This window comes from Triturus cristatus, chromosome 6, assembly GCF_964204655.1.
Source record: "Triturus cristatus chromosome 6, aTriCri1.1, whole genome shotgun sequence".
NCBI lineage: Eukaryota > Metazoa > Chordata > Amphibia > Caudata > Salamandridae > Triturus > Triturus cristatus.
In genome coordinates, this window is record NC_140589.1 from 869,304,151 (window position 1) to 869,330,041 (window position 25,891).

The 25,891-nt window shown below is 48.9% G+C and overlaps 1 protein-coding gene across 2 annotated transcripts in view; it reads left to right on the forward strand.

The window, feature by feature from the left end:
- DRC8 (dynein regulatory complex subunit 8) overlaps positions 1-24,082 on the forward strand; it is a 349,436-nt gene extending 325,354 nt beyond the window's left edge. For both annotated transcript variants that reach the window (XM_085611461.1, XM_085611460.1), the window contains exons 5-7: positions 6,555-6,597; positions 6,685-6,751; positions 16,295-24,082. In XM_085611461.1, coding sequence (XP_085467587.1) covers positions 6,555-6,597; positions 6,685-6,751; positions 16,295-16,410 — 226 coding nt within the window. In that variant the 3' untranslated portion in view covers positions 16,411-24,082. The remainder of the gene's footprint in view (positions 1-6,554; positions 6,598-6,684; positions 6,752-16,294) is intronic.
- The last annotated feature ends 1,809 nt before the right edge of the window (positions 24,083-25,891 follow it).

Genomic DNA, 25,891 nt, shown 5'->3' on the forward strand with positions numbered 1-25,891 from the left:
GGCCCAAAACGTATTGAGGCGACATCAAAATTGCCTATCACAAAACAACCTGGTTTTGCAAGAGAGGTCGCCTGGGTTTTTTGCCCCGTGCTCGGCGGCCAGCTAGGGAAACCTACCAAACCCACACATTTCTGAAAAATAGACAACCGGGGGATTCCAGGGAAGTATGGCTTGCATGGATCCCCCAAAGCTTTCTAACCCAGAATCCCCTGCAAACCTCAAATGTAGCTGAAAAAATCACCTTTTCCACACATTTTCGTGTGGGAAAGGTGTGGCATCACTGGACTGACACACATTTCCTACCACCCAGTGTTCTCCCAGGTCTCCCGATTAAAATGGTGCCTCACTCGTGTGGGAGGCCCAAGTACCCGCGACAGGCAAGGGCCCAAAACCTATTGAGGCGACATCAAAATTGCCTATCACAAAACGACCTGGTTTTGCAAGGGGGGGTCACCTGGGTTTTTGGCCCTGTGCTCGGCGGCCAGCTAGGGAAACCTACCAAACCCACGCATTTCTGAAAACTAGACACACAGGGGATTCCAGGGAGGTATGGTTTGCGGGGATCCCCCAACGCTTTCTTGCCCAGAATCCCCTGCAAACCTCACATTTAGCTGAAATAAATCACTTTTTCCACACATTTGTGTGTGGGAAAGTTGTGGCTTCACCGGGTGTCGAGTTGTCAGAAATGTGTGGGTTTGATAGGTTTCCCTAGATGGCTGCCGAGCCCGGGGCCAAAAACTCATGGGACCCCCCTTGAAAACCAGGTTGGTTTGTGATAGGTAATTTTGATGTTGCCTCACTAGGTTTTGGGCCCTTGCCTGTCGCGGTTACTTGACCCACCCACACAAGTGAGGAACCATTTTTCTCGGAAGACTTTGGGGAATGCAGGGTGAGTGGATTTGTGTGGATCAAAACAGATTCCAAAACAGATTCCAGAACTTTCCACCACAGAAATGTGAGGAAAATTTGTTTTTTTTATACACATTTTGAGGTTTGCAAGGGATTCTGGGTAACAGAACCTGGTGAGAGCCAGACAAGTCACCCCATCCTGGATTCCCCTGGGTGTCTAGTTTTCAAAAATGTATAGGTTTGCTGGGTTTCCCTAGGTGCCGGTAGAGCTAGGGTTCAAAATCTACAGCTAGGCACTCTGCAAAAACAGGGTCAGTTTTCACTGAGAAAATGTGGTGTGTCCACGTTGCGTTTTGGGCCGTTTCCTGTCGCGGGCACTAGGCCTACCCACACAAGTGAGGTACCATTTTTCTCGGAAGACTTTGCGGAGTGGGTGGAATTTTGTGGATCCACGCAGATTCCAGAACTTTCCACCACAAAAATGTGAGGAAAATGTGGGTTTTTAGACAAAGTTTGAGGTTTGCAAGGGATTCTGGGAAACAGAACCTGGTGAGAGGTACACAAGTCACCCCATCCTGGATTCCCCTTGGTGTCTAGTTTTAAAAATGTACAGGTTTGCTAGGTTTCCCTTTGTGCCGGCTGCGCCAGGGCCCAAAATCCACAGCAAGGCACAAAGAAGAAAATTCAGTGCTTAGTGGGCTTTCTGCCGCCCTGGGGAGGGGGGAAATCGCACTGATATGCCCTCAAGGGGGGCAGAAAGACTGCAGCTATTCTTTTGGGGGTGGGGGCATTGGGATGCCCATTCTGGGAAGCCCCCACCCCTACTAATAGAAAAGCCAGCATAATTGCTGGCGCATAGTGGACTTTCTGCAACCCCCCCCACGCCCCCCCCGGGGGGGAAGATCAGGGGCTACTGCCCCATCTGCCTCCTGGAGGGGGGGGGGGCAGAAAGGCTGTGGCATCTTATGTAGAGGGGTGGGGGCATTGGCATGCCCATTCTGGGCAACCCCCATCTTGAACTTTGAAAAAGGTTCCTGGTGGCTGGTGGGCTTTCTGTACCACGGGGTGGGCAGATAAGGGGGTATTGCCCCATCTGCCTCCCGGGGGGGCAGAGAGACTATCATTTTTGGGGAGGTGGGGGCCTTGACATGCCCAATCTGGGCAGCCCCCACCCAGGGCCTATAAAAAAAATAATTCCTGGTGTCTAGGCTGCTTTCTGGCCTGGCTACTGCCCCCCAGGGGGGCAGAAAGACTGGAATTTTGTGGGAGAGAGGGGTTGGGGCATTGTCATGCCCATCTTTAGCAGCCCCCAACCCTAAATTAATCGTTAAAAAAAACCCTGGCGTCTTGTGGGCTTTCTGCCCCCCCCCCCCGGGGGGGCAGATTGGGGGCTACCACCCCCATCTGCACCCAGGGGGGGGGCAGAAAGACTGTTATTGTGCAGGGGGGGTGGGGGCTTTGGCGTGCCCATAATGGGCAGCCCCCACCCCTAATTTACATAATAAAATGAATCCCTGGAATTTAGTGGGGGGAGGGGTGGGGGCATTGGCATGCCCATATTGGACAGCCCCCACCTTAATAACATACGGAAATAAAAAATTCCCTGGCGTCAAGTGGGCATTCTTGCCTCCCGGGGGGGGGAACAAAAAGGCTGTAATGGTGGCGGGAAGTGGGGGCATTGGCATGCCTGCTTTGGGCAGCCCCCACTCTAATTATATATGCCAACGAAAAAAATCCCTGGTGTCAAGTCGGCTTTCTGCCCCCCGGGGGGCAGAAAGACTGAATATGTCCAATTTATTGGGGGGGAGCAAAAGCCCTTGCCCAAGGGGCCGCTCCCCCCTCCCTTGTGTCTAGTGGGTGGATCCCTGCTTGGGGATCGCCCTCCAGGAGCGATCCCCAAGCAGGGATCTACTAGGGGAGATTCTCCTCTTTCCAACGATACCTCTCCTGACTTTCTACGTGCTCAGGGGGCTGAGATAGCCCCCTGAGCATGTAGAAAGTGAAACTGAAATGAGCCTCTTGGCTCATTTCAGTTTCATTTTCATTGCAATGATGTCAGCGCGCCATGCACGCGATCGGCATTGCAAAACAAAATTACATTGGCCTCGGGAGTTTGGGGAAAATCTTCCCCAACCTCCCGCGGCCAATAAAAAAAAAGGGAAATACCTCTGCTGTCTGCAGCAGAGGTATTTAGTGCCCCTGTTCTCATGGCGGAATGGTTCCGTCATGAGCACAGGAGCACTGGTGCTCATGATGGAACCATTCCGTCATGAGCACCGAAGGGGTTAAAAGAGTAACAGAACGTAACTGTAGTGTTTAAATATGCATAGACATATTTATGTTATGTTATGTTATTGTTATTTGTAAAGCGCGACTGTTACCCGAAGGTGTCCTGGTGCTGACTGAAGTCCTACTGAGACCCTACCTGGTGGTCAGAGACAGTAAGATATTATTTGGTAAATAGCCACGTTTTTAGGGCCTTCCTAAAAGCAAGTAAATTAGTAATGCATCTAAGGTGCAGCGGAAGACCATTCCAAGCCTTGGCAGCACCTACCCCAAATCATCTACCGCCCCATTTGGCTTTCTTTACCAGGGGTACCAATACCTATTTAGCTTTTGCCGAGCGTAATGCTCTTGAAGGAGTGTACCATTGAAATAGCATTTTTAAATGTTCAGGCCCTGTACCTTGGAGGGCTTTATGTACCATACATAGCGCCTTGAACTGTACATGGTTCTTAACTGGCAGCCATTGAAGCCTTCTAATCTCAGCTGAGATTGGAGCATTTTTTGGCGTGCCGGTGAGTAGTCTGGCAGTAGCATTCTGTAGAAGCTGCAGTTTATTCATGAGCCCTTCTTGTAAACTAAGGTAGAAACTGTTGAAGTAGTCTAGTTTTGACATGGCTAAAGCCGTGATGACTGTCTGTTGGCAGTCTTTAGGCAGAAACAGCTAGATTTTCTTGCAGGATTTAAGAGTGAATGAGACAGAGGAAATTACCACATTCACCTGCTCCCTGAAGCTAAGTTTGTTATCCAGGTAAACTCCCAGGTTTTTTACCTTGTTAATGGGAGTAGGTAAAGGGCCCAGTGTATCCGGCCATTATGCTGAGGTCCAAAAGTTCGAATCATTTCCGAATAGGACCACCTCCATTTTATTGGAGTTAACTTTTAGGCATTTTTGAGCCATCCAGACACCTACTGCTGACATGCAATCACGGAATTGGTGTGCCGTTTCCTGTTGCCTGTCTGGTAAAACAGAGATCACAATTTGGGTATCATCGGCATATGTCGTCAACTTAAAACCAAAGGATTCAAACAGGGGGGCCAGTGATGAAACATATATATTAAAATGTGTTGGGCTCATCGATGATCCCTGAGGAACTCCACAGGGCAGAGTGAATGGTTTTGTAGTAAAATTGCCAAGGGAAACAGTCTGAAGTCTGTCGGATAAAAAGATTTAAATAGTTTCCAGGCAGTACCTTGGACCCCAGTCTCATGCAGCCGGTCCATCAGCAAAGCATGATGGAGCGTATCAAAGGCCGCTGACAGGCCCAACATTATCATGGCCGCTTTTCCTCCCTGGTCGAGTATGACTCTAACTTCTTCCGTGGATTTGAGAAGAGCTGTCTCCGTACTGTGACCCCTCCGGAAGCCATATTGGGTGGGATCCAGCACCTGTGCCTCTTCTAGGAACACACTGAGTTGAGAGTTAATCATTTTCTCAGTGATTTTTGCTGGAAGAGGGAGTCTGGAAATGGGCCTAAAGTTATTAGGGTCCTTCGGGTCAAGACTAGATTTTTTGGGAAGCTGCAGAATGGATGCTTTTTTCCATATTTTAGGGTAGTACCCTTCGCTAAACATAGCATTTATAATTGAAGTCAAAGTTGTAGTGACAGGCTCAGGTACAAGTTGCAATATTGACGTAGGACATGGATCATATGGAGAACCTGATTTCGTAGTCATAAGTAAGTTTGTAATGTTGTAAGTAATGTTTGTAACTGTAGCTGGGGAAAATTTTTCAAATTGTGGTTCAGCATTTGTTCCTGACTTTGGAACTGCTATATCTCCAGGTCCTCTATTAACTGTCGATACAGCAAAGGTTGGAAAAATAGCCTCAACTTTGTTGAAAAAGAAATTCGCTATATTCTCACTTAGTTCCTGGCTCGCCAGGATAGGTGGCGACGCTGGGTGTGCTAGTGCAGTTACTGTCTTAAACAATTCTTTTGTCGAGGATTTAGCAGTATTTAATTTTTTTTGTATAGTAATCTTGTTTAGTTTTCTGAAGCAGTTGTTTATAGTGAGTTAAGCTCATTTGATATTCATTTTTTTCCTTCTCGTTGTACTCCTTCCTCCAGATTCTTTCCCGATGTTTACAGGCCAACATTGCCATTTAATAAAATAATTGTGAAAAATTCTGAGAGGGTCCCGATGATTTTTTCCCCCCCACTGTGTGGGGCAGCATAAAAAAGTTTAAAGACCACTGACATAGAAGGTGGAGGCAGGTTAATCAGTTTCTTAACAATCAGCTTATTTTCTTGAATACTTTGCTGCACTCTGTTGAATTTAACAGCCGCTGCCTCCCCAGTTTGGATTGTTTATGTTGCTGACTGGAAACCCTGTGCTGCTCATGACTGTTATACTGTTGAAATGCCAATAAAATGTATTAAAAAAATGCCAATAAAATGCATTTTAAAAAAAAACATCAAGCACACTGGAGAAACGGACTGGGAGCTGGCAACCAAAGGATGTTCTCTGGGTGGGTTATAACAGTAGTTATAGCACACAAAGGGAGAATTATGGTTCGCTGACCAGCTCCAGATATTTAATCCCAGTGCTAGTAGGAATTATTCTGCCTGTAGTTCACAATAACACGCGGACCATTTTTTAATGGGTCAAAAAAGGCATGTGGATACCTATTACAGATGAATAAGGGGCCCTTTCCAACTCCTATTTACCACCTTCCTTTAACGGTGGTAAATGGAAGCATGGGGGCAGGGTATTGTCTATGGCAAGGAGATGTGTTGGTAGTCATGGGAAATGCTCAATGCTGAATGGGGATTCTGTGGGAGAGGGCCAGGTGGGGGTATTTCTATTCTTATGACCACAGCCCCTGCTCAGATTCATTCTCGATTTTACTTGGTATATTTTTTTGAAAAATAGGGCCAATGCTCCCAAACTCATTACTCCGAAGCAGGGAGTTGGTGCTAGTAGCGCCCAGTTCGACAATCATTTTTGGCACCCCCACACACCATGAATGCCTCCTCAGATTCTCTCACTATCACCAGGCAAAAGTGCCCCCCATCTCTCCAATCATAAGCTATTGCTAAACACATCGCCTCCCCCCGGTCAGCCGCAGCGGTTGCACTGGCCTAAAGCCGGCCCTGTTTCCAAGTGCAGCTACACTGGGCCACTTGTGATCGGCTAAAGCGGTGTCTCCCATGGAGATACTGCTCTGGCTCGATTTGTATTCGAGCCTTAAAAGTAACGGAGTGACCATAACATTAACTTTATTATTTTCAACCTTGACTTCATACTGTTCCTCAAAGCAGAAAGGTTGGCTACCCAATAACTAGAATCCTAAACAAATATGGGCTTTTCTACTTTCAGATATGTATGAGTTGTTATTGTTCAGTTGTTCATCACTAATTGAATCCTTGTTTTAAAAGAAATCAGTGTATTAAATTAAATCCTTTCTTTCAATATTTCAGATACAGGCCAGTTTCAGAAGATGTTCTTATCCGAGCATTTGAGGTTTGCATACACTGATATATAATCTCATTGAAGTTAGAGTTATCATCATTATTGCAATGTCTTTACAGTACCTATCACTTTTTTAAGGTGTTGGATCAACAAAAAAAGGGATTCCTTACCAGAGAGGAGCTAACTAAATATATGACTCAGGAAGGTAAGAGTTTGAAATTAATTAAAGAGAGCACCCTTTTCATGTTTGCAAAATCTCTGTGGGGGGTGCACTAAGATGATATGCAGGAATTAGCACTTTAAGCCAGAGTGTTGCATGTTATTCCCCAAACACTCAATCCCAGTTATTTCCTCCCTCAAACATTACCAGACCCCGCAAATGGTAAATTCTGAGAAAAAAGGAAATTTACAGGTCACTCTCAATGAGGGCATAAGTATCAGAAGTCACGCTATACTCCTATATTCTTGGAAAAATTCGATTTTGTATGGCCAATTCTTGGAAATGGTTCCTAGAAAACTAATGGTCAGAAAGCTATGACTCAGACTCCGACATTGATAACTTTAAGATGTCCGTTTACAACACTGGATGAAAAGTTTAATTGTTTTTTAAATAAAATATTCAGCGGATATTTTTATTTGTGTGAGAATTGTTAATTGCACTTCACCTTGGATTGATACCAATTCAGAGGTCCCAGAACGTTTCTTCATAAGAAACCTAGCAGACATACTATTACTATGGCTCATGCCACAGCAGCCAGATCCTCAGTCTCGCTTAGATCTTACATAACTCTAGAGTTCCCAAAAGTGATGTGACCAAGGTTTTCCAGGTCTGGATAAACTGGTGGACTGTTGTTAGTGTCAGCACTTATACTCCGCTAAACCTGTTGAGGAACCTGCATACATAGGGATTCCGGATATTGGTTTAAAGCGATAAAACTTGAAAAAAGTCCACAAACCGGAAATATTTGAGTTATGTTTCAACTGGAGTCAACTGAGTTTCAGGGTCCAAGCATAATAGACCACACAATGAATACTTTTCTGTCTCTAAAACACCTCTGTTTATGCTTATTGTGAAGAGGGTTCCAGCTGTTGGGGAGAGGGACTGTGAGCATTTGGCACTGATGTCCGCTTCAATCATGCCTAATCTTCCTCTAACTTGAAAAACCAGCATGTCTTCTTGCAAATGGGCCTCAGTGCCCCTCAACTGGATCAGCGCCATGGACCCCCTGAATCCTGCCCAGGCAGAAAAGGGGTTTAACAAAGTCTGTTCTGCTAACAGGTAACAGAAGGCATGGCCTAGAAGGTTGCCACCTGAGCGGATGATCACAGCATACATTATCTTCTGTAGTAGGGGATCTCTGTGTATAGTCATAATCTATGAATAATCCCCGCCCATGTGCGGGGACCCCGGAGCAATCAAAAATATCTCTTAAGCTGTCCCGCATTTGCAAACCTGCAAAGACACTTAAGAGACAGACAAAATAATACAGCCTAATCACCACAAGGCTGCACTGGCCAGCACTTCCTCTGAAGTGAACACAAAAGCCAAAATAAAGTTGAAATGTCATTTTTATTCACATTTGACATGTTCCTTTATTATCACACACTCCCTTCACCAAAATCCCTTTAAACAATAGAGAGGAAGGGGTGGACAGACAAGCCCTATAGGCTGTCATTATGTGTCTGCTAAAGGGATACCGTGCCTTTAAGAAACTCTCCAGAGACCCCCGGTATCCCAGGATGCACAGCCAACACAAGTTACTTTCAGTTCTTTTTTCCGGCTCCTGCTAGCAGGACCCTGGAGCTTGAGCTCTACCCTTTTGGGTGGTTTAATTGATTAAAATCGGATTTTTTGGATTACAAGTGGTTTCATTCGACGTCTAAAGCCTTTGTCTACTACTGCCTGCAATCTGGAGCAGTTTTGGCCCACTCTCAGCATGGCTTTATTCGATAAATGCCCTGAGTGTGGGAGAAAGAAGGCTAAGACGGACCCACATGAGGTGTGTATCCTCTGCTTGTCGCCCTCACATGTCCCAGCTGCCTGTGACATCTGCAGCACCTTTTCGAAAAGGACCCTGAGGGACCGGGAGAAGACTCGCCTTCAGGGACAGGAGAAGCAGAGGACCGGTGAGACTTCAGGGCATGGAGGGTCCCATTCCCCCTCCTCCGCCCATGCTTCAGCCCCTGGAGGGACCTCCGGGCAGAAAAAGGAGCAGAAACGGCACCTACCGGCTGGTAGGTCGCGTTCGACGTCGAAGGCGACGACGTCGACGGCGAGAGAGAAGGCACCGGTATGTTCGCCGTCGATCCAGGGCTCTGGGTCGCGGCAGCCTCGGCGTTCGACGTCAAGGGAGGGGCCGGCGAGACCCGGGACCGGGTCGCCGTCGCAGGTGTCACGGTCGACGTCGACAACACATCGACGTCGTACCGAGCCCCATGGACTGCACTCGCCGCCGTCTACCCACGGCTCGACGCTGACGGAGTCGACGCCGAGATCCCGGCGCCCGCCGTCGAGGCGGAGGCGGTCGACGCCGAGACGCAGGTCGACGTCGAGACACCAACGATCGACGTCGAGACATCAACGATCGACGTCGAGATACCAACGATCGACGTCGAGACATCAACGATCGACGTCGAGATACCAACGATCGACGTCAAGATCGCAACAGTCGACGCCGAGGTACCGGCGGTCGACGTCGAGACGCCAGAAGTCGGCGTCGAGGAGACAGTCGACGTCGAGGCAGACACCCCGGCGACGGCGATCAAGGCGGGGCTCGACTCCGAGGAGGCATGGGTCGACGTCGAGGAGACTTGGTTCGACGTCGAGAGGACGATCGACTGCGGGGCGGCACTCGTCGTCGAGGGCGAAGAGACGCCGTTCGAGGTCAAGGTACAGTTCGACGTCCCAGACATCGGGGAATACGTCCTCGGTGATTACGATCTCCAGTCGAGGATCGGGAAGGCGCGGACGTTCGCCTTCGGTGGCTTCCCCGCGGGACAGGCCCGCCAAGAAGAGGAGAGTGGCCGCGAGCCCGGACAATGATGATGGGGGCTCTCCGGCTAGAAGTGATGGGGCTTCAGACCATCTGACCCCGCTGCGTACCCAGCGGCCTCCTTTGCCTCCGGTGCCCGACCTTCCACCGGCGCCTCCACCGGCGCCTGCACTGCCTCCTCCTCCTCAGCCTCCTCCTCTTCCTCCGCCTCCTCTTCCTCCTCCTCCACCTCCTCCGCTGCCTCTGCCCGTGCCTCAGCTGCCTGCCTCACCACCGCAGCCACCGCCTCCTCCCCCGAGGGTCCCTCACCGGCAGAGATCTCGCTCTCGCCCTCGCAGGCGATCACGGAGTAGGCGCAGATCCTCCACTCGCTCTGGACATGGTCGACGGAGGTATCGGTCCCGTTCCAGAGGGTCAAGGGGCACGTACTCTCCGGGGGCTGGCAAGTATTCGCCCTCGCTGTCAGAGACGCCTCCTTCCCGCGTCTCTCCAGTGGATGACATTGCCACGTTCCAGGAGGTGTTGCTGAGAGGGGCTGCGAAGTTGGGGATATCAGTGACTACCCCTATTCCCACTACGTCTGTGATTTTTGAGACTTTGCATAAAGTACATCTGTCGCGCCCCCTCCTCCCGCTGGTCCCAGGACTGGAGGAACCTGCGATGGAGGTGTTCTTAACGCCGGCTGTGGTGAAGCCGGCGCCCTCGAGACTGTCAAAGAAGTACAGGGCCCCTGACTCGGATCCGGCATTCCTCAGAGTGGACCCCCCACCGGATTCTGTTATCGTGGCAGCGGCTCGTAAGCAACACTCTACGACGCCTTCCTCCACGGCTCCCCCGGATAAGGAGAGTCGCAAAATGGACTCCTTGGGGAGGAGGATGTGCTCCACGTCGGCTACTACAATGAAGGCCGCTAGCGCCTCCGCTCTGTTGGGGCGCTATGACAGGTCTCTTTGGGACTCCCTGCAACAGTTCGCGGCCTCCCTGCCCAGAGACAAGAGGGAGGATTTTCAAGAGGTGCTGAACGAGGGCATGATGGTCTCTAATCAGATCATCAGTGCGGCGGGGGACGTGTCGTTGTTGGCGGCCCATGGGTACTGCCACGGCATACATATGAGGAGGCATTCCTGGCTGCGGCTGACTCCGCTCAAGCCGGAAGCGCAGCAGAAGATCGCCAATCTACCATTCTCTGGCACGACGTTATTCGGGTCGCATGCGGATGACGAGATGGCCCGCATGAAGGCTGAGGCGGAGACTCTGAAGGCGGTGGGGCTGGAGCGGCCTAAGGAGCAGCGGAGGTCCTTCCGTTCCTCGGGCAGGCGCTACACCAAGCAGAGGGGCCAAGGGCGTCAGTCGGGCCCCCAGCAACAGCCCCAGCAACAGCAGCAGTACCAGAGGCAGCCCTTTCAGAAGCGCCAGAGGGGCAGAGGCCAGCATCAGTCCTCGGCGGGGAACAAAGGCCCGTCCGGGTCGAAGCCCTGAAAAGTTACTTCCCCCTCATCCGTTACCCGCTCCGGTGGGGGGAAGTATTCAACACTACCTGGCAGAGTGGAGGACAATAACACAGGACAAGTGGGTGCTGAATATTGTTTGCAATGGCTACTGTCTTCGTTTCACCAGTTCGCCTCCACAGATTCCACCAGTGCGCTCCCTTTACATGGTGCGGGAGCTCCAGCGGGAGGCGGACGTTCTATTAAAAAAGAAGGCGATAGAAGCTGTTCCTTTGAGGCAAAAAGGAAAAGGTCTCTACTCACGGTTCTTTCTCGTAAGAAAAAAAGACAAGAACGAGTTCAGGCCTATTCTGGATCTGCGTCAAGCAAACAGGTGGATCCGCCGAGAAAAGTTCCGTATGTTGTCCCTGCATCAGATTTACCCTCAGTTGCATCGAGGAGACTGGCTGTGCGCCATAGATCTGCAGGACGCTTACTTTCATGTGCCGATCGCACCGAAGCATCGCAAATTCCTGAGGTTTCTGGTAGGCAACAACCATTACCAGTATTCCGTACTCCCGTTTGGCCTGAAGTCTGCGCCACGGACGTTCTCCAAGTGCATGGCAGTGGTCGCGGCACACCTGCGGAAGACCAAGGTGTTTGTGTACCCTTACCTGGACGACTGGTTGATCAAAGCGTCCACTTATCAGGAAGCCCAGTGCCATTTCAACAGGACGGCGGCTTTGCTTCACCGTCTGGGGCTGCACATCAACATGACGAAGTCAGTGCCGATCCCTGTGCAGTGTCTCCAGTACTTGGGGGCTTCAGTCAATACCTTGACCGCAAGCGTGTGTCCTTCGGAGGAGAGACGCTTATCGATCCGTGGGAAGGCTCTGCATCTCATCTCAGCCCGCTCTCCTACGGTGAGGACGGTGTCTTCATTACTGGGGTCGATGGCTTCTTGCATCTTCCTCACCCCCAATGCACGTCTGCATATGAGGCCCCTGCAGGAATGTCTGGAGGATCAATGGGACCAGAGGAGGGGGCGTTGGGAGGACAAGATCCAGTTGTCTCAGCACGCTCGGCAGTCTCTGAAATGGTGGTGTTCCCCAGTGAATGTCTGCAAGGGGACCCCTTTTCACAAGGACATTCCGGCCCAGACCATAGTGACCGATGCGTCTCTCCAGGGCTGGGGAGCGCATTCGGGCCCTCTTCAGATTCAGGGGATATGGTCGCAGATGGAGACGACCTACCATATCAACTTTTTGGAACTCAGAGCAGTACACTTGGCCTTGAAGGCGTTCCATCCCTCCTTCCGGACGTCCTCCCTGCTGGTTCAGACGGACAATACTACGACCATGTATTACCTCAACAAGCAGGGGGGCTCCCGGTCACGCACCCTGTCTCGGGAGGCACAGGCGATCTGGAACTGGCTGGTGGCCAGGAATCTGACGATCACGGCGACCCACCTGCCGGGAGTGCAGAATGCCCAAGCAGACGCGCTCAGCAGACTCGTTCAAGAGAACCACGAGTGGGTGCTAAACGACGACGTGCTAAGAGACGTCTTCGCAGAATGGGGCACTCCGGATATAGATCTGTTCGCCACGGCAGAAAACAGCAAATGCCGCGACTTCGCGTCCAGGTACTACCAGCCAGGGACGCTGGGGAATGCACTATGGATCAGCTGGTCCAACAGCTTTCTCTACGCCTTTCCGCCCATTCCCCTGATTCCGGCGGTGCTGATCAAGCTGTCGCAATCCAGAGCCAGAATGATCCTGATTGCTCCGGAGTGGCCGAGACAATGGTGGTTCACCGACCTTCTTCACCGGTCTGTTCTGCCACACCGGCGCCTGCCGTGCCGGCCGGACCTCCTCACGAAGTTCGGAGGGCAGATGGTTCACCCCAATCTCTCGTCCTTGAGTTTGGCAGCATGGCTCCTGAGCTAGTGCAGTATGGACACTTGAACTTGCCTCAGGACTGTATGGAGATCTTAAAAGAGGCTAAGAGACCGTCTACGAGGACCTCCTACGCCTATAAGTGGAAGAGATTCTGCTTATGGTGCAAGGCGAAGGACTTTGACCCTACATCCTGTAAAGAAGACGTTATTTTGCCTTATCTGCTGCAGTTAGCTCAGTCTGGGCTTAATTTCCAATCTATTAAGGTTCATCTCGCAGCTCTGACTGCGTATAGGAAGGGCCCTTCTCAAACCTCATTTTTTCAAATCCCTGTGATTAAGGATTTTTTGGAGGGTTTGCGTAAGGTGTTTCCCCCTGTTAGAAGGCCTTCTCCACCTTGGGAATTGAATGTGGTGTTATCTAGATTGATGAGGGAGCCTTTTGAACCTATCCATAAGGCTTCGCTGCAGCATTTGTCTTGGAAGGCGGCCTTCCTTGTAGCCATTACATCGGCCAGGAGGGTGAGTGAGATTCAGGCTCTGTGTTGCCAAGAGCCGTATACTGTTTTCCATGCTTCTAAAGTAGTGATGCGTACCCATCCTAAATTTTTGCCTAAGGTGATATCAGATTTCCATGTGAATCAGATGATAACTTTGCCTACGTTTTTTCAGCATCCTTCCTCTCCGGCGGAGAGGTCTCTGCATTCACTTGATGTGCGTAGGGTGTTGAAATTCTACCTGGATAAGACGAAAGATATCCGCAGGTCGGATCAACTGTTTGTTAATTATGGTTCGGTAAGAACTGGTTTAGCTACCTCAAAGCAGTCCATTTCCAGATGGATTGTTTCCTGTATTCAGCTTTGTTACCAAAAAGCTAATAAAACATTAGGGGGTAAGCCTACAGCACATTCGACTAGAGGAAAGGCGGCTACCACCGCTTTGCTTAGGAATGTTCCCATTGCTGACATTTGTAAGGCTGCCACCTGGAAGTCAGTCCATACGTTTACAAAGCATTACTGCCTGGACTCTGATGCTAGGGCAGATGCGCAGGTTGGACAGGCTTCGCTAAGGAATTTGTTTGCACAGTGATTTGTTGGTGTTTGGGCTTACTCCACCGCTTCTTGTTGGTTGGGATGGGCTTGCCATTCTATTCATAGATTATGACTATACACAGAGATCCCCTACTACAGAAGGAGTAGTTTCTTACCTGTAACTCCAGTTCTGTAGTAGGGGTATCTCTGTTATAGTCATAAGCGACCCTCCCTCCTCCCCGGTGGAGTAACCTGACGGTATCAGGCCTGTTGTTATACACCTTCAAAAAGAACTGAAAGTAACTTGTGTTGGCTGTGCATCCTGGGATACCGGGGGTCTCTGGAGAGTTTCTTAAAGGCACGGTATCCCTTTAGCAGACACATAATGACAGCCTATAGGGCTTGTCTGTCCACCCCTTCCTCTCTATTGTTTAAAGGGATTTTGGTGAAGGGAGTGTGTGATAATAAAGGAACATGTCAAATGTGAATAAAAATGACATTTCAACTTTATTTTGGCTTTTGTGTTCACTTCAGAGGAAGTGCTGGCCAGTGCAGCCTTGTGGTGATTAGGCTGTATTATTTTGTCTGTCTCTTAAGTGTCTTTGCAGGTTTGCAAATGCGGGACAGCTTAAGAGATATTTTTGATTGCTCCGGGGTCCCCGCACATGGGCGGGGATTATTCATAGATTATGACTATAACAGAGATACCCCTACTACAGAACTGGAGTTACAGGTAAGAAACTACTCCTTCCAGTGGATCGCCTCCAGCACGTTTCACTTTTAGAACGCCTATAGAGTTGTTGCATTTTAAAGACAGCTGATCTCCATCCAGGCCGGGCTTCTTTGACTATTAATGGAGTCTTGCAATCTCCCGCTTCTCCTGACATGGCACTGGAAAGAGGCCTGGCTGCAGAGGCTTAACAGGTGTCTGTGCTTGGTGAGGAGGTGTGGCACTGGACTGGCCTTTAAAAAAGTAAAATTGGGGATGGGTTGCTAATCGTAGGGTTACATGGAACATGATTACAGCAAGACAACCATTAAACCATGTTTTCTAGTTTAACATAATTACTGTGGTCTTCTTCTGCCCTAGAAATATTTGCCTAACTTATCTAAAGTGCCTTAGATCCCATACGACCACAAGGGTGTCCCATACATTACACTCTCTAACAAGTCTCGCCATTCGGGAAAATCACTCTCAACAACTTCCATCTTGTCTGCCCCTAAAAGGAAGTCATCTATACCAGAGACTAGTCTATATCCTCTATCTTCAAGCAGAAAGTACTCACACAAAAACTCCCATTGCCAGAATTGAGTCTGTGTGGCGCATTACTACCCATTTCAATGCCTGGATGTCGCAATGAGTAATCCTACAGCATTCAGTGTCTGAGGCATAGTGGCTACACCATAATGCAATTTTTATTTAAAACGGACAGGAAAGGGAATAAGCTCACTAAAATGTGTTAACCTAGTAATCAGAACATTTTGTAGTTAAGTTGAGAATTTAGACTTCTTTGCAGGGCCTGGCTTAGAGTTAGGTGCTACCGGAAGACCATCAGATTTGTTCTGGAGAGGGTAAATCCTCTGTCGAAGGATCTTCCAGTGTTGGGGAATCTTTCAGGAAGATTTACCACTTCTTTAACCAACCTGCGATTTTGCATTTACTTTTCAAGATCCAGAGTTGCGGAAATGTGCATGCTAACAAATGCTGCGTTTTCTTCCTTTGCAAGCAGCGGTGGGGCGAGATTTCGACAGATGACGACGAGGGAGAATTATTTATTTATATAATTTTCCCTCTTGGTCGTCTGTCGAATCTCCCCCCTAAGCCCGCCCCACCGCTCTGACCTTACCTGCAGGGGCCACGACTGTAATTTGTAAAATTCTAAATATATTAGGGCCCATCTTTTGTAAGTACTTCCAGTAGAGCTGCCAGTAGTGCTCTTATACATTCTCTTACATGCCTTTGTGAATTGGCTGATAATATGTAAAATGGAAACACAATGGAAACCCTCGTGGAAACTTCATATACAATTAATACAAGCAGAAAGAACTGTGCCCTCTTTGAACGTTTACTAATAGGGTGTTGGACGCTTCGGGGATTCACAAAGACATGGAAAAGGCTGTGTGAAAAGATACTCCTGTAGGACTACTTCGCATACTCATAAATGTTTTCGTGCTTCAGCTCCTTGTGTTATAAAAATGTTTAGTGGCACATGATGTTAATTTAAAAATTGCCTCTGCTCGTGAAAATCCAAATTTGAGGATAGCGATTTATCTGGTGCATTATACAGACCTTTCCCTCTGTCATGTTATGATGCAATATGTTGCACCGAGTTACGCCTGCAGAACAGGTTCCACAGGACCACATTGTGTAGACGATGACGCAACTTTTCTGCCTTTTTGCAGGGGAGCCTTTCACCCAGGAGGAGATGGAAGAGATGATCTCTGCTGCGGTTGATCCCGAAAAAAACATTGTTCTCTACAAAGAGTACGTTTCCACGCTGGTGGTGGAGCAGCGTTAGACGGACTGTGCCATTTAATTGTGAAAAGGGCGGTGCGTGTAAAACTGGAGGTGTTTACCATGGGCTTGTTGTTTTAAGCAGCTTGAGTCTGTATCGCAATGAAAGCGTCTGGTTGGGAAACACAGCAGGAAAGTGTTTGCACAGCTGGTCGATGAAACTTTAGGGTAATTAAATATTAAGAGAAACAAAAGTTATATTGTAGAGCTTGTGTTTGCCGTCACGTGACTATTACCTCAGGCAGGCAAACAACAGTTGGAAGTGCCAGGTACCAGGACACATGCCTAGTTTTTTGGGATCTACATCAGTAGCCTAGCAAGGATGAAATGGGCCCTAGTACAAGCATAGAAAATGAACCCTTTGACTGTTGTTGCAGTAGTAAAAACACTGATTATCCAGTGGCGGCTGGTGATTTTTGAAAGTGGTAAGCCGTAAAAGATTGTGGCAAGTGCCCTGTGGCGAGCAAGCATAGCGAGAAAGCCTGAGTGTCATGAGGAGGCTTCAGAAGGGTTCTCCCCCCTGGGAAATTTTTGACAAGGCGGGAGGGCTCCACCAGGGCTCAGGGCCCCGGTGCCACTGCACCTGCTGCACCAATGGCAGCTATGCCCCTGATCTACATGTACCGTGCCCTCCTGTTCCACTGCAAGAATTCCACTGCTGTATACCAACATTATTTGACAAAAATGTCAAACCAAAAGCACAATTTGTAATCTTGGCTGCCAGGGCCGTCGCATTGACTTGCATTCATGTTGCAACCCTGTTGCTATATCACCCTCTAACCGTTAAAGTCCAATTTTTTTATTATGAGATACGCTACCAGAACCATCACATGGATTAGCGTGTGTGGTGGCGAATCTATTAACAATACATTTAAATCATGTTAGTACGGCCACTACACGTCTTATAAGAAACAACCCATATGAGTGCTGTATATGCATCCCAAAGGAGGTTTTATGCGGCATTTTTGTAAGACCAGCAGCAGAGGGCTAGTGCTGAGTAGAGATGCCTATTTCTGATCACCCCAGTCTTCTGCTTTTGACTCACTGGATGCGTTAGGCCAGTGGTATGGTGTGTAACGAGGTATCCTTTGCTGCCTTTGGCATGACCAACTTCTAAGGCATAGCGGAACAATGGAGGGGGCATGGTACAACAAAAAGAGATGAATGGCCCCTCGCTCATTGCACCCAGAGCTGGTTTTTGATCAGATAGAGCCCTGGGCGAAACCAAATTTGCGACCTCTCCTATTCTCCCTCTTTAATTGTCTATGAATTGAAAGTTTGGGAAGAGTAGAAGGAAGGTGAGGAAAGGAGAGTAAGAAGTGCCATGAAAATAAAAATAAACAAAATCAGACAGGGTGTCAGCAGCCTTCAGAAATATGGTTTAAACACACTTTTCTTTAGACTTAAGTCGTGGGGAAACTGCTGCTGGCAGCTCTAGCACCCCCTGGAGTTCAGCGACCCAGGCTTGGGCCCTGCTCACACATGCTAAAGGCCGGCCATGCTTGCACCCATGGGGACCAGCAGACAATGGCTTCCCAATTAAGTTCCAGTGAAGGGTGCCATCAGTCCCTGCCTGTGCTTGGGCAGATGTTTGTGGATGGTGGAATAACTCAGATTCCGCTATTCACCTATGCCAAGGGAAGTCTAGGTTGCTGAAGCAGCATTATGCCTGTGCTTGTGGAATCTGTCTCGACCACCTGGAGGTTTAGGTGGTGGGGACTGATGAGTTCTCCCGCTGCCAGGAACATTCCAGTCATAAAACCTGATGGTTGTGTATGGCAGGTCATGTTGAAAGCAGGGGCCAATGATATGCCTGACCTTTACAGTTTGGCTTATGTAAGATAGCATCCATCTCGACTAGCCACTTGAAAACCCGAGATGGGTTCCCCACATTATGTGATTCTCACCTGCTTTAACCATTTCACCATTTCACAGGGGTATAAATGTCTGGAAACCTTTACGTTGATTTCGAAGATGCCCAACCTTGTAAATTTTGTGTAATATGAAAGTACTCTGAAACGATTTCTTATGAGCATTATTGAGGTATTTGCCACAGCAATGGCCCAGCCTGCTCTCTTGATTTTATCTGAAAGAGCATTGTTGTGGATAGTGCGTTGCTGCGATACCAGTAACTGTGAGTCTTTGATTCTAAGATAATTATTCAAATCTCAAACTACTAATGATGCCTGTACCTCAGTTTCTCCCACCTCACTTCTGCAAGATGACACAAGTCGGATTTTTTCAGTGAGTTCTTGTGCCCTGCAGCAACTTACCTGAGGGTGGAGTAAGTAGAGAACAGGGGTTGAGTCGAGATTTTAGGAAGACTAGTGATATGCAATTGTTATTGTTATCCATATAAATAATATGTAGTCAATTTGTAAGCTAACCTCACCACTGTTGCGCATTATTGAATATTACTTGCAATATGTGCTTTCCAATTTTATGTGTGCTTGTAGTCTTAAGTCTCTCATTCTTCTTTTGTGTAAATGGAGGCACATGGTTTTGTATTTCATTCCTGTAAATTGGCAAAGTCGATGTAAGTGATGCTTAGGGGATATCACCATTTCATCCAAACATGTGGACCAACATCAGCAGTCGGGCGGGATGGTGTCTCCAAGAATGACTGACTACTGGATAGTGTGTAAAAGGCCGCTTTAATGTAACCGGTGCAAAGAATGCCAATACCCAATGCCTGGCTCTATGCCATACATACTAATCATGACCATGGGCCTCGTTCTATATTTGATTAACTATCCAAAAACTCCTCCCCTAAGAAACCCTTCCCAAACCATACCAATCAAAATCCAATCTCACATTCATCACTCATAAATACCCACATCCATCCGTCGTGCATATCACACTGTTAATGTTAGGTTGCATTTATAAAGCGCTAAAGTGCCAGAGGTCTCTAAGCGCTGTGTCATAGATCAGACAGTCCAAAGTTCTTTCACGCCCCTGAGCTCAGCATAGATCAGTGAAGGCCTGGTCAAATGCCTCTGTGAACAGCATCGTCTTGAGTCTCCTCCGAAATGGGAGCAATCTGGCTTCCTTGCGCATGCCATCCGGTAGCCTGTTCCAAATCTGAGGGATGGAAACCGAAAAGGCTCGGCCTCCAAGTGTGGCCCTGTTGAAGCGAGGGCAGACAAGGAGGTTAGCCTGTGATGAGCGAAGGTGGCGGCCTGGTTCGTAGGGCTTCAAGCGGTCTTTGATGCATTTGGGTGCTACACCAAACAGGGATTTATGTGCAATGCACAAGCCCTTGAAACTAACCCTTTGTTTAATAGGTAGCCAGTGCAGTCAATGCAACAAGGGGGTAGCATGCGTTCTACGGGGTAGTTTATATATCAGCCTGTTGTCTCATTCCATTTATAACTCCCCCCCCCCCTCCCCCAATTCAACTAGGTCTCAACTTGAGCAATGTATAAATAATAAACCTTTAAACTCTTGTAGGAAACCACCACCAGAAAACCCCCCAGAGTTTTTCTGTCCACCCCAACCTAGGAACCAACTGCATCCCCACTGGCAAATGCATCATTTCTGCTAGCACATTCCTGACCTGCATCAATTACAACTCACCCCATAAATGGACCCCATCGTCTTGGAAAAATTCAATTGCCTCATAGTTGATGTCACTGTGCTCCATGAAAAAAAACAACTCTGATCTTCAACATTTTTTAATTTCTCTATTTCTTTTACGCCGGGTCGGATCAATGCCCCCCGTTTTTTGCCCCCACCCATGCTCTCCGTGGCATCAGCTCGCTAAATACCACTGTTGTGCCTTGATCTCTAGTAAGTCCTACTTTACCGCTTTTATTAGCGACAATCCCTTCAACATCACTAAGGCGTTTTCTCCTAGGTGCACCAGTAATATGTATGGTTAAGGGGAACCTTATATCAATGTATTCAATTTTGGCAACAGCACGTGCCATCGCATGTGTCCTTTTTGCAATAGGGATCTGAAAGCTTCAGGGAACAAGAGACCTAACAACCCATGGCGAAGACCATGTCCACAAAAAACTGTCCCCCAAACTGAATGCCCAACAACCCATGGTCCGCAGGGTGAACGAGAAGCAAACAAAAAGCAAATTTGACATCACACTTCACCATCATGGCTCCTCTACCCACTTTATTGACCAGCTGAACCGCCGTATCAACAGAGACAGACACCCATCAGAAATAAAGTCATTGACTGCCTGCTGTCCCGGCCACGAGAGGTGATGGATGAGCTGAAACTCACCTGGGTCCTTCTTCTGTGAACATCGCAATTGGCGAAATCCTCAAACTCTCCAGCGGCCAAAGTGATAATGGCCCTTTCATTCTCTCTTCTGTCACCTACTTCAACAACTTTCTCCAAACCAACTCTTCTTGCCCTCTCACAGATCGCAAATTCTCTGCCCACCCTGGGATAATCAAAACAAACAAAAAACAAAATTAAAACCTGGTAACAGTAACTTTTTCTCCCTGTCAGACCCCACAGTGTCAATCCAGTATTCCAAACGTTCCAACCTAACTGGCATACGTGCTTTTCCCCATGGGATCCTGACCTCCTCTCCCCCATCCCCGGTCACTGTAACTGGTCTACTAGCCCCGGTGCCACCCTGTTGTCCAGTAACTCCCCCCTGGATACAACACTGGGTAAGCATTTGCTTTCCGCCACATTTGGAGCACCCGATAATTGCAATACTTACATAAACACTGCCCCTGTTAAAGTACCAACATGCACCTGCCATCTCTGTCTGCCCACCTCCTGCTGTACCCACCCCTGTCTGGGTGGTACGCCCCGAAAGCGCCTGTAAATAACAAGCCAGCCACTCACCGTATAAGTGGATGGGGCTGGCCGCTCCGGCATCATCATTTGCATAAACAGTTTGTTGTCCAGCTGTCCCCACACCCCATTCTCTTCCCGCAAGCCGAGCTTTGAATTCTTCATCATATTGTAACCACGCCCAGACCCCAAAAGTCACCTATGCCTTGTGCACCACATCCAGATATTTAAACAACGCGACGCACCTCTCAGGGTACCTCTCGCAATAAACACTTGTGTGTATAAAAAAAGCAGCTGTCCAATTTTCTATGTTGACTGACACCCTGGGCCTACGGGACAGCTCATTCTTCTTTAGACCCTTCCTTTGCCCTGACTTCATGGTGCAGTAGCTTAAAGAGCTCCACATACTTTGGTGGCTGCCATTGAACGCTCACCCAAGGGCTTTGTAATCCCCATGGATGGCAGCCTTTTCTTCTTTACCTCCTTACTCTCCTTCTTCTCTACAGCTCCTAACCCCCCCCCCCCCACTTGGAGTCTTCTCTGTGGCATGCGATTTCTTAAGCAAAGCCTCCGTCCCTACCTCCCTCTCTCCCGCCTCCTCCATGCCTTTCCATTGGTACTGCACATACTTACCTTTCACCAAACTGGGACCATCATCACCCTGTGCTTGTGCTTCCATCCCTGCTGCCTGCACCCCCACTTCCACCACCCCTGCAACTCTGCCGGGTGACACCCGTACCTGGCTTTAAGGTCGGGCCCGTGCCAAAGCCATCCATCCTGATGCTGACCTCCTTCCCCATTTGACTAGACGTCCCCTTTCATTACTTCCTGTAAAACACCAAAACTGTTATTCCGATTAGTCACACCCTATCCCCTTTGACACTCAGGAGGTGCCGCCCACCACTCACTCTCACGATCACTATTGTCCACAGTCTCGCCATCCTCCAATTCCTCCTCATCATAAGCCAACTCCTAATCACCCTATCTAAGCACCTCACCACAATACGCGCTTGTGCCTGGCACCTCCCCATTGCCATCCCCAACTTGACAATCTCCAAATCGCTCCTCAAACAAATCCTGGGAAGGGTCATAATCGTGCAAGGAGGAAGCACAGTCCTGTCCTTACTTCTCCAACGTCTCGTCCAACGTCATCCCAGAGCGGGCCGCAAAGACACGCGCTCTGTCTTTGGACCGGGGTGGACAGGTTGCACCAGACCCTCTCAGCTGTCTGTAAAGCAACACCGTCACTGAGCCTGCCTCAGGCCCCTGGTTGACGCTAAACTGTCCCTGACCTGCTTCCGCAGAAGACCCGTGGGCACTAGTGTGACACCACACCTATCTGCCTGGACCCCCATCCTGAAAGACCTCACCCCCCAGCCATACCACGTAGCGCGAGGGCGGGGCCAGACACAAGAAACCATTACCAGCACCCCCATAGTGAACCTGACCATCATGCCCTATCAGCCCCATGGCACCCTTTCCAGCCTGTGATTCCAAAACTCCCCCAGTGCTCCCAGGTCTCGCCCCCACTGCAGAAAAAGCCTCTTGAATTTCTTGCACCAAAACCATGCCTCTGTCCTGTGTAGTGCCGCCCCCTCCCCAGCATGTGCTATTTCTACAGCCTTCCTCCACTCCTCATTTGCCCGCAAAACATTATTGGAGCTGACGGGTGCCGTATCAGATGGCTGCCCCGCTACCCTTCCTGCTTTTGTGTCCACTTCCTGGCTCTCCAACAGAGCCTGCCTGCGCAGACTTGACAAGCCCAACGGCAGGCCCATAGACATGCTGGCTCCGCCCAGAGTATCGTCAGCGCTGCCTGCCCTTGCATGAACCAGAAGTGTCACTGCGCCCTCTGGCTGCGCACACACCGGGATGCCCTGCACCGGAGGTGGGGCGCATCTCCTGAACTTGGGTCCCCCACTGCTGCACTACCAGGCACCGAAACAAAGACAAAAGGTAAGGGACGAAATCTGGGGCGCGCAGCTCCACCCCGAGCGCGGCCCCTGCCACTCCTATAAAAGGCCCTCTCAACCCTGGAGCGGGCCCCAACCCCACGGGCAGGTGCCACCCCATACTGCAACAAACCTGATCCTGCCCCCGAAGCAACAGAAGCACCCAGGCCGGCCGCGGACACACTCCTCACCCTCCCTGCGTGCGCCGTGGCATTACGGCTCGAAAATGCTGGCCTGCCGCGGTGGAGCGCCGGGTCACGCGATCAAGTCCCTCCAAGGCCCCCACCGCCAGAAGGTTAGCACTACCGGCCTCCTGAAGTACCAATAAAGCTGGACGAACCTCAGCATTTCCTATGCCAGACATTGTTATGCAGCTCAGCTGAACCCTACACAAAATCTCCACTACTAAAAGCTCTAACTGTCTCTATGCCAAACTGGGGTGTACCCAAACAAAATGATACCCAATAACGGAATACCACACTACAAAAACCTATGAGACCCTGCCTCCACACCCCCAGGACCAATCACTATGCCCCTCGACTTTGGACCCCACCGCCCGCCCAAAAATTCAAGGAGGGTAGGGCATTCTGACCACCTCCGCCCCCCACCCCAACCATCATAAAAATATTAAACTATTAATGTAGTGGCGCAATGCCTACGTGGGATTTTAGAATGTACAGGCCCAACATCATAGATCTCCTGTAAGTTAGTTGCAAGGATGACATATTGTGACCATTCGTTGCTTTTCTAAAGGCAGTTTATATATGTTTTCTGTGCCACAATGCTGATTATCAAAGATATACATGCAGTCTTGTCTTCCCTTGGCCTTTTAACAATGGTATTTACCTTTAAGTGCACAATTTATATTTAATTGACTGTTTTTGCTATGTATTTCATGGCAAATAAACATTGTACATTGGGAATACATTGAATAAACCATTATTATTTGTTTCTATCCACTCTGTATTACTGTGTTTTTTTACATTTATCAACAGAGACATATTTTGATTAGTGTCTACTTTTTCGTTAATTTAAGGAAGGTAAGAAATTCACCTGTTAGACTGGGAAAGCGTCCACAGACATTAGTATCCTATAGTTGATTCCCACAACACCTTCAACTTTAGTTTTGCCTCATTCCAAGGCTACTCTTAGAAAGTATTTTGTGGTGCAGGAGTGCATCAATAGAAAGAACAATGCAGTTAAAGAATAAATAATCTAAAGCTCAACCCAGTTTGTCAAAAATTAAGGTGAACTAATTAACCAAAAGCCACAAAAACGATAAAGTTTAATGGAAAAAGATGGGTTTGGGTGGTTTAGGACAAGGGTGTAACACAGGCCCCCGCATCCCCCGCGGTGCGGGGGGGCCTGAGCTGCAGGGGGCCCCCTCAGCACTGTATTTCCTACTGAGAGCTTCGGATTAAATCCGGCGCGGGGGGCCTTCTTTGTACCTTGCAGGGGGGGCCCCTCAACTTTCGTTACGCCAGTGGTTTAGGAAGGTGGAGTATTATGTGGTGATGCTGGTTCGGCTTCACCATGCAATACTCTCACAGAGCCCAAAGATGGTCCTTGGATTCACTATAATTAATCCTCAGCTCAGTCCTGGAAGAGTGGCAAAGAGCAGTCAGGCTTTACTAGAGGAACATGTGTTAAGCATTTCAGAGTGCCGACATGGACAATAAGTAATTGACATGACTCGAAAGAAATCTGACACCAATTTATTCAAATAAAACTGATTTTTATCTTAATTTAGACACCAAAACAAAGCGATCAGATACATATAACCGGAGTAAGAGATTTTAGAGGAAAACATAAATCACAGCAATTCAATACGGCAGAACTTTTGCATTGCGGTCAATGAGAAAGAGTGGTACTGGCAACCGGTCCCTTGCCGGTCAAGTTGCATGGAACCCATGGAGAATCAAGGTGATGCGAGTCCCAGGACCAAGCCACGACGGTCAGTTAAATTTTACTTGGCCTATGGAACCCGGGTGCAGAGTTGTCCTGGCTTTCCCTGGTGCTGAATGGGAGACGCAGGAGAGCAGCTTTTACCTCTTACACAGTGCTGCGGGGCAACAGGGTGCAAAATCTCAACAACAGATGCTGATATCGAATGAAAGTTGTATGGAATTTCCTCTAGATGCAGTGTCGAGTGAAGGGGACGAATCTATGTTGTCATCCCGTCGTCTTTTTCCTCGCAGGGAATCACAACGCAGTCGTTACAACGACCGCGTTGTGATTCCGCATACCATTACTCCGCAAGTCGGAACAACGACTTGCGGAGGAGGGGCGCTGGATGTTGGAATAGTATAATTTACTATTCCAACTCCAGTCTGTGCGGACACTAGGGAAGGTGTTGGATTTTAAATCCAACACCTTCCCCCCCCCTCCGCAAGTCGTTGTTCCGACTTACGGAGTAATGGTATGCGGAATCACAACGCGGTCGTTGTAACAACCGTGTTGTGATTCCCAGCAGGGAAATAGTTTCATGGTAAACATTGTTTACCGAAGGGGACACTTGCTGGACTGGCGGCCAACAGGCTGTGGCTGCATTAGGTACAGTAGATTGGTACTTCGACGTCTGGAGGTCCTAGAGAACACGGTAGCTGCCTGGAACTTCGTGGAGGGCAGGACTACAGATCCAATAATGCACTAGGCCATCTGGATTTGAGAGATTTCTCAGAGGGACCTATGGCCAGCGATTTTTCGATTCCGGAGCATTGTTTTACCTGCAGTTTGCAGGGGACTAGTTCCACTAATCCAAGGGAGTC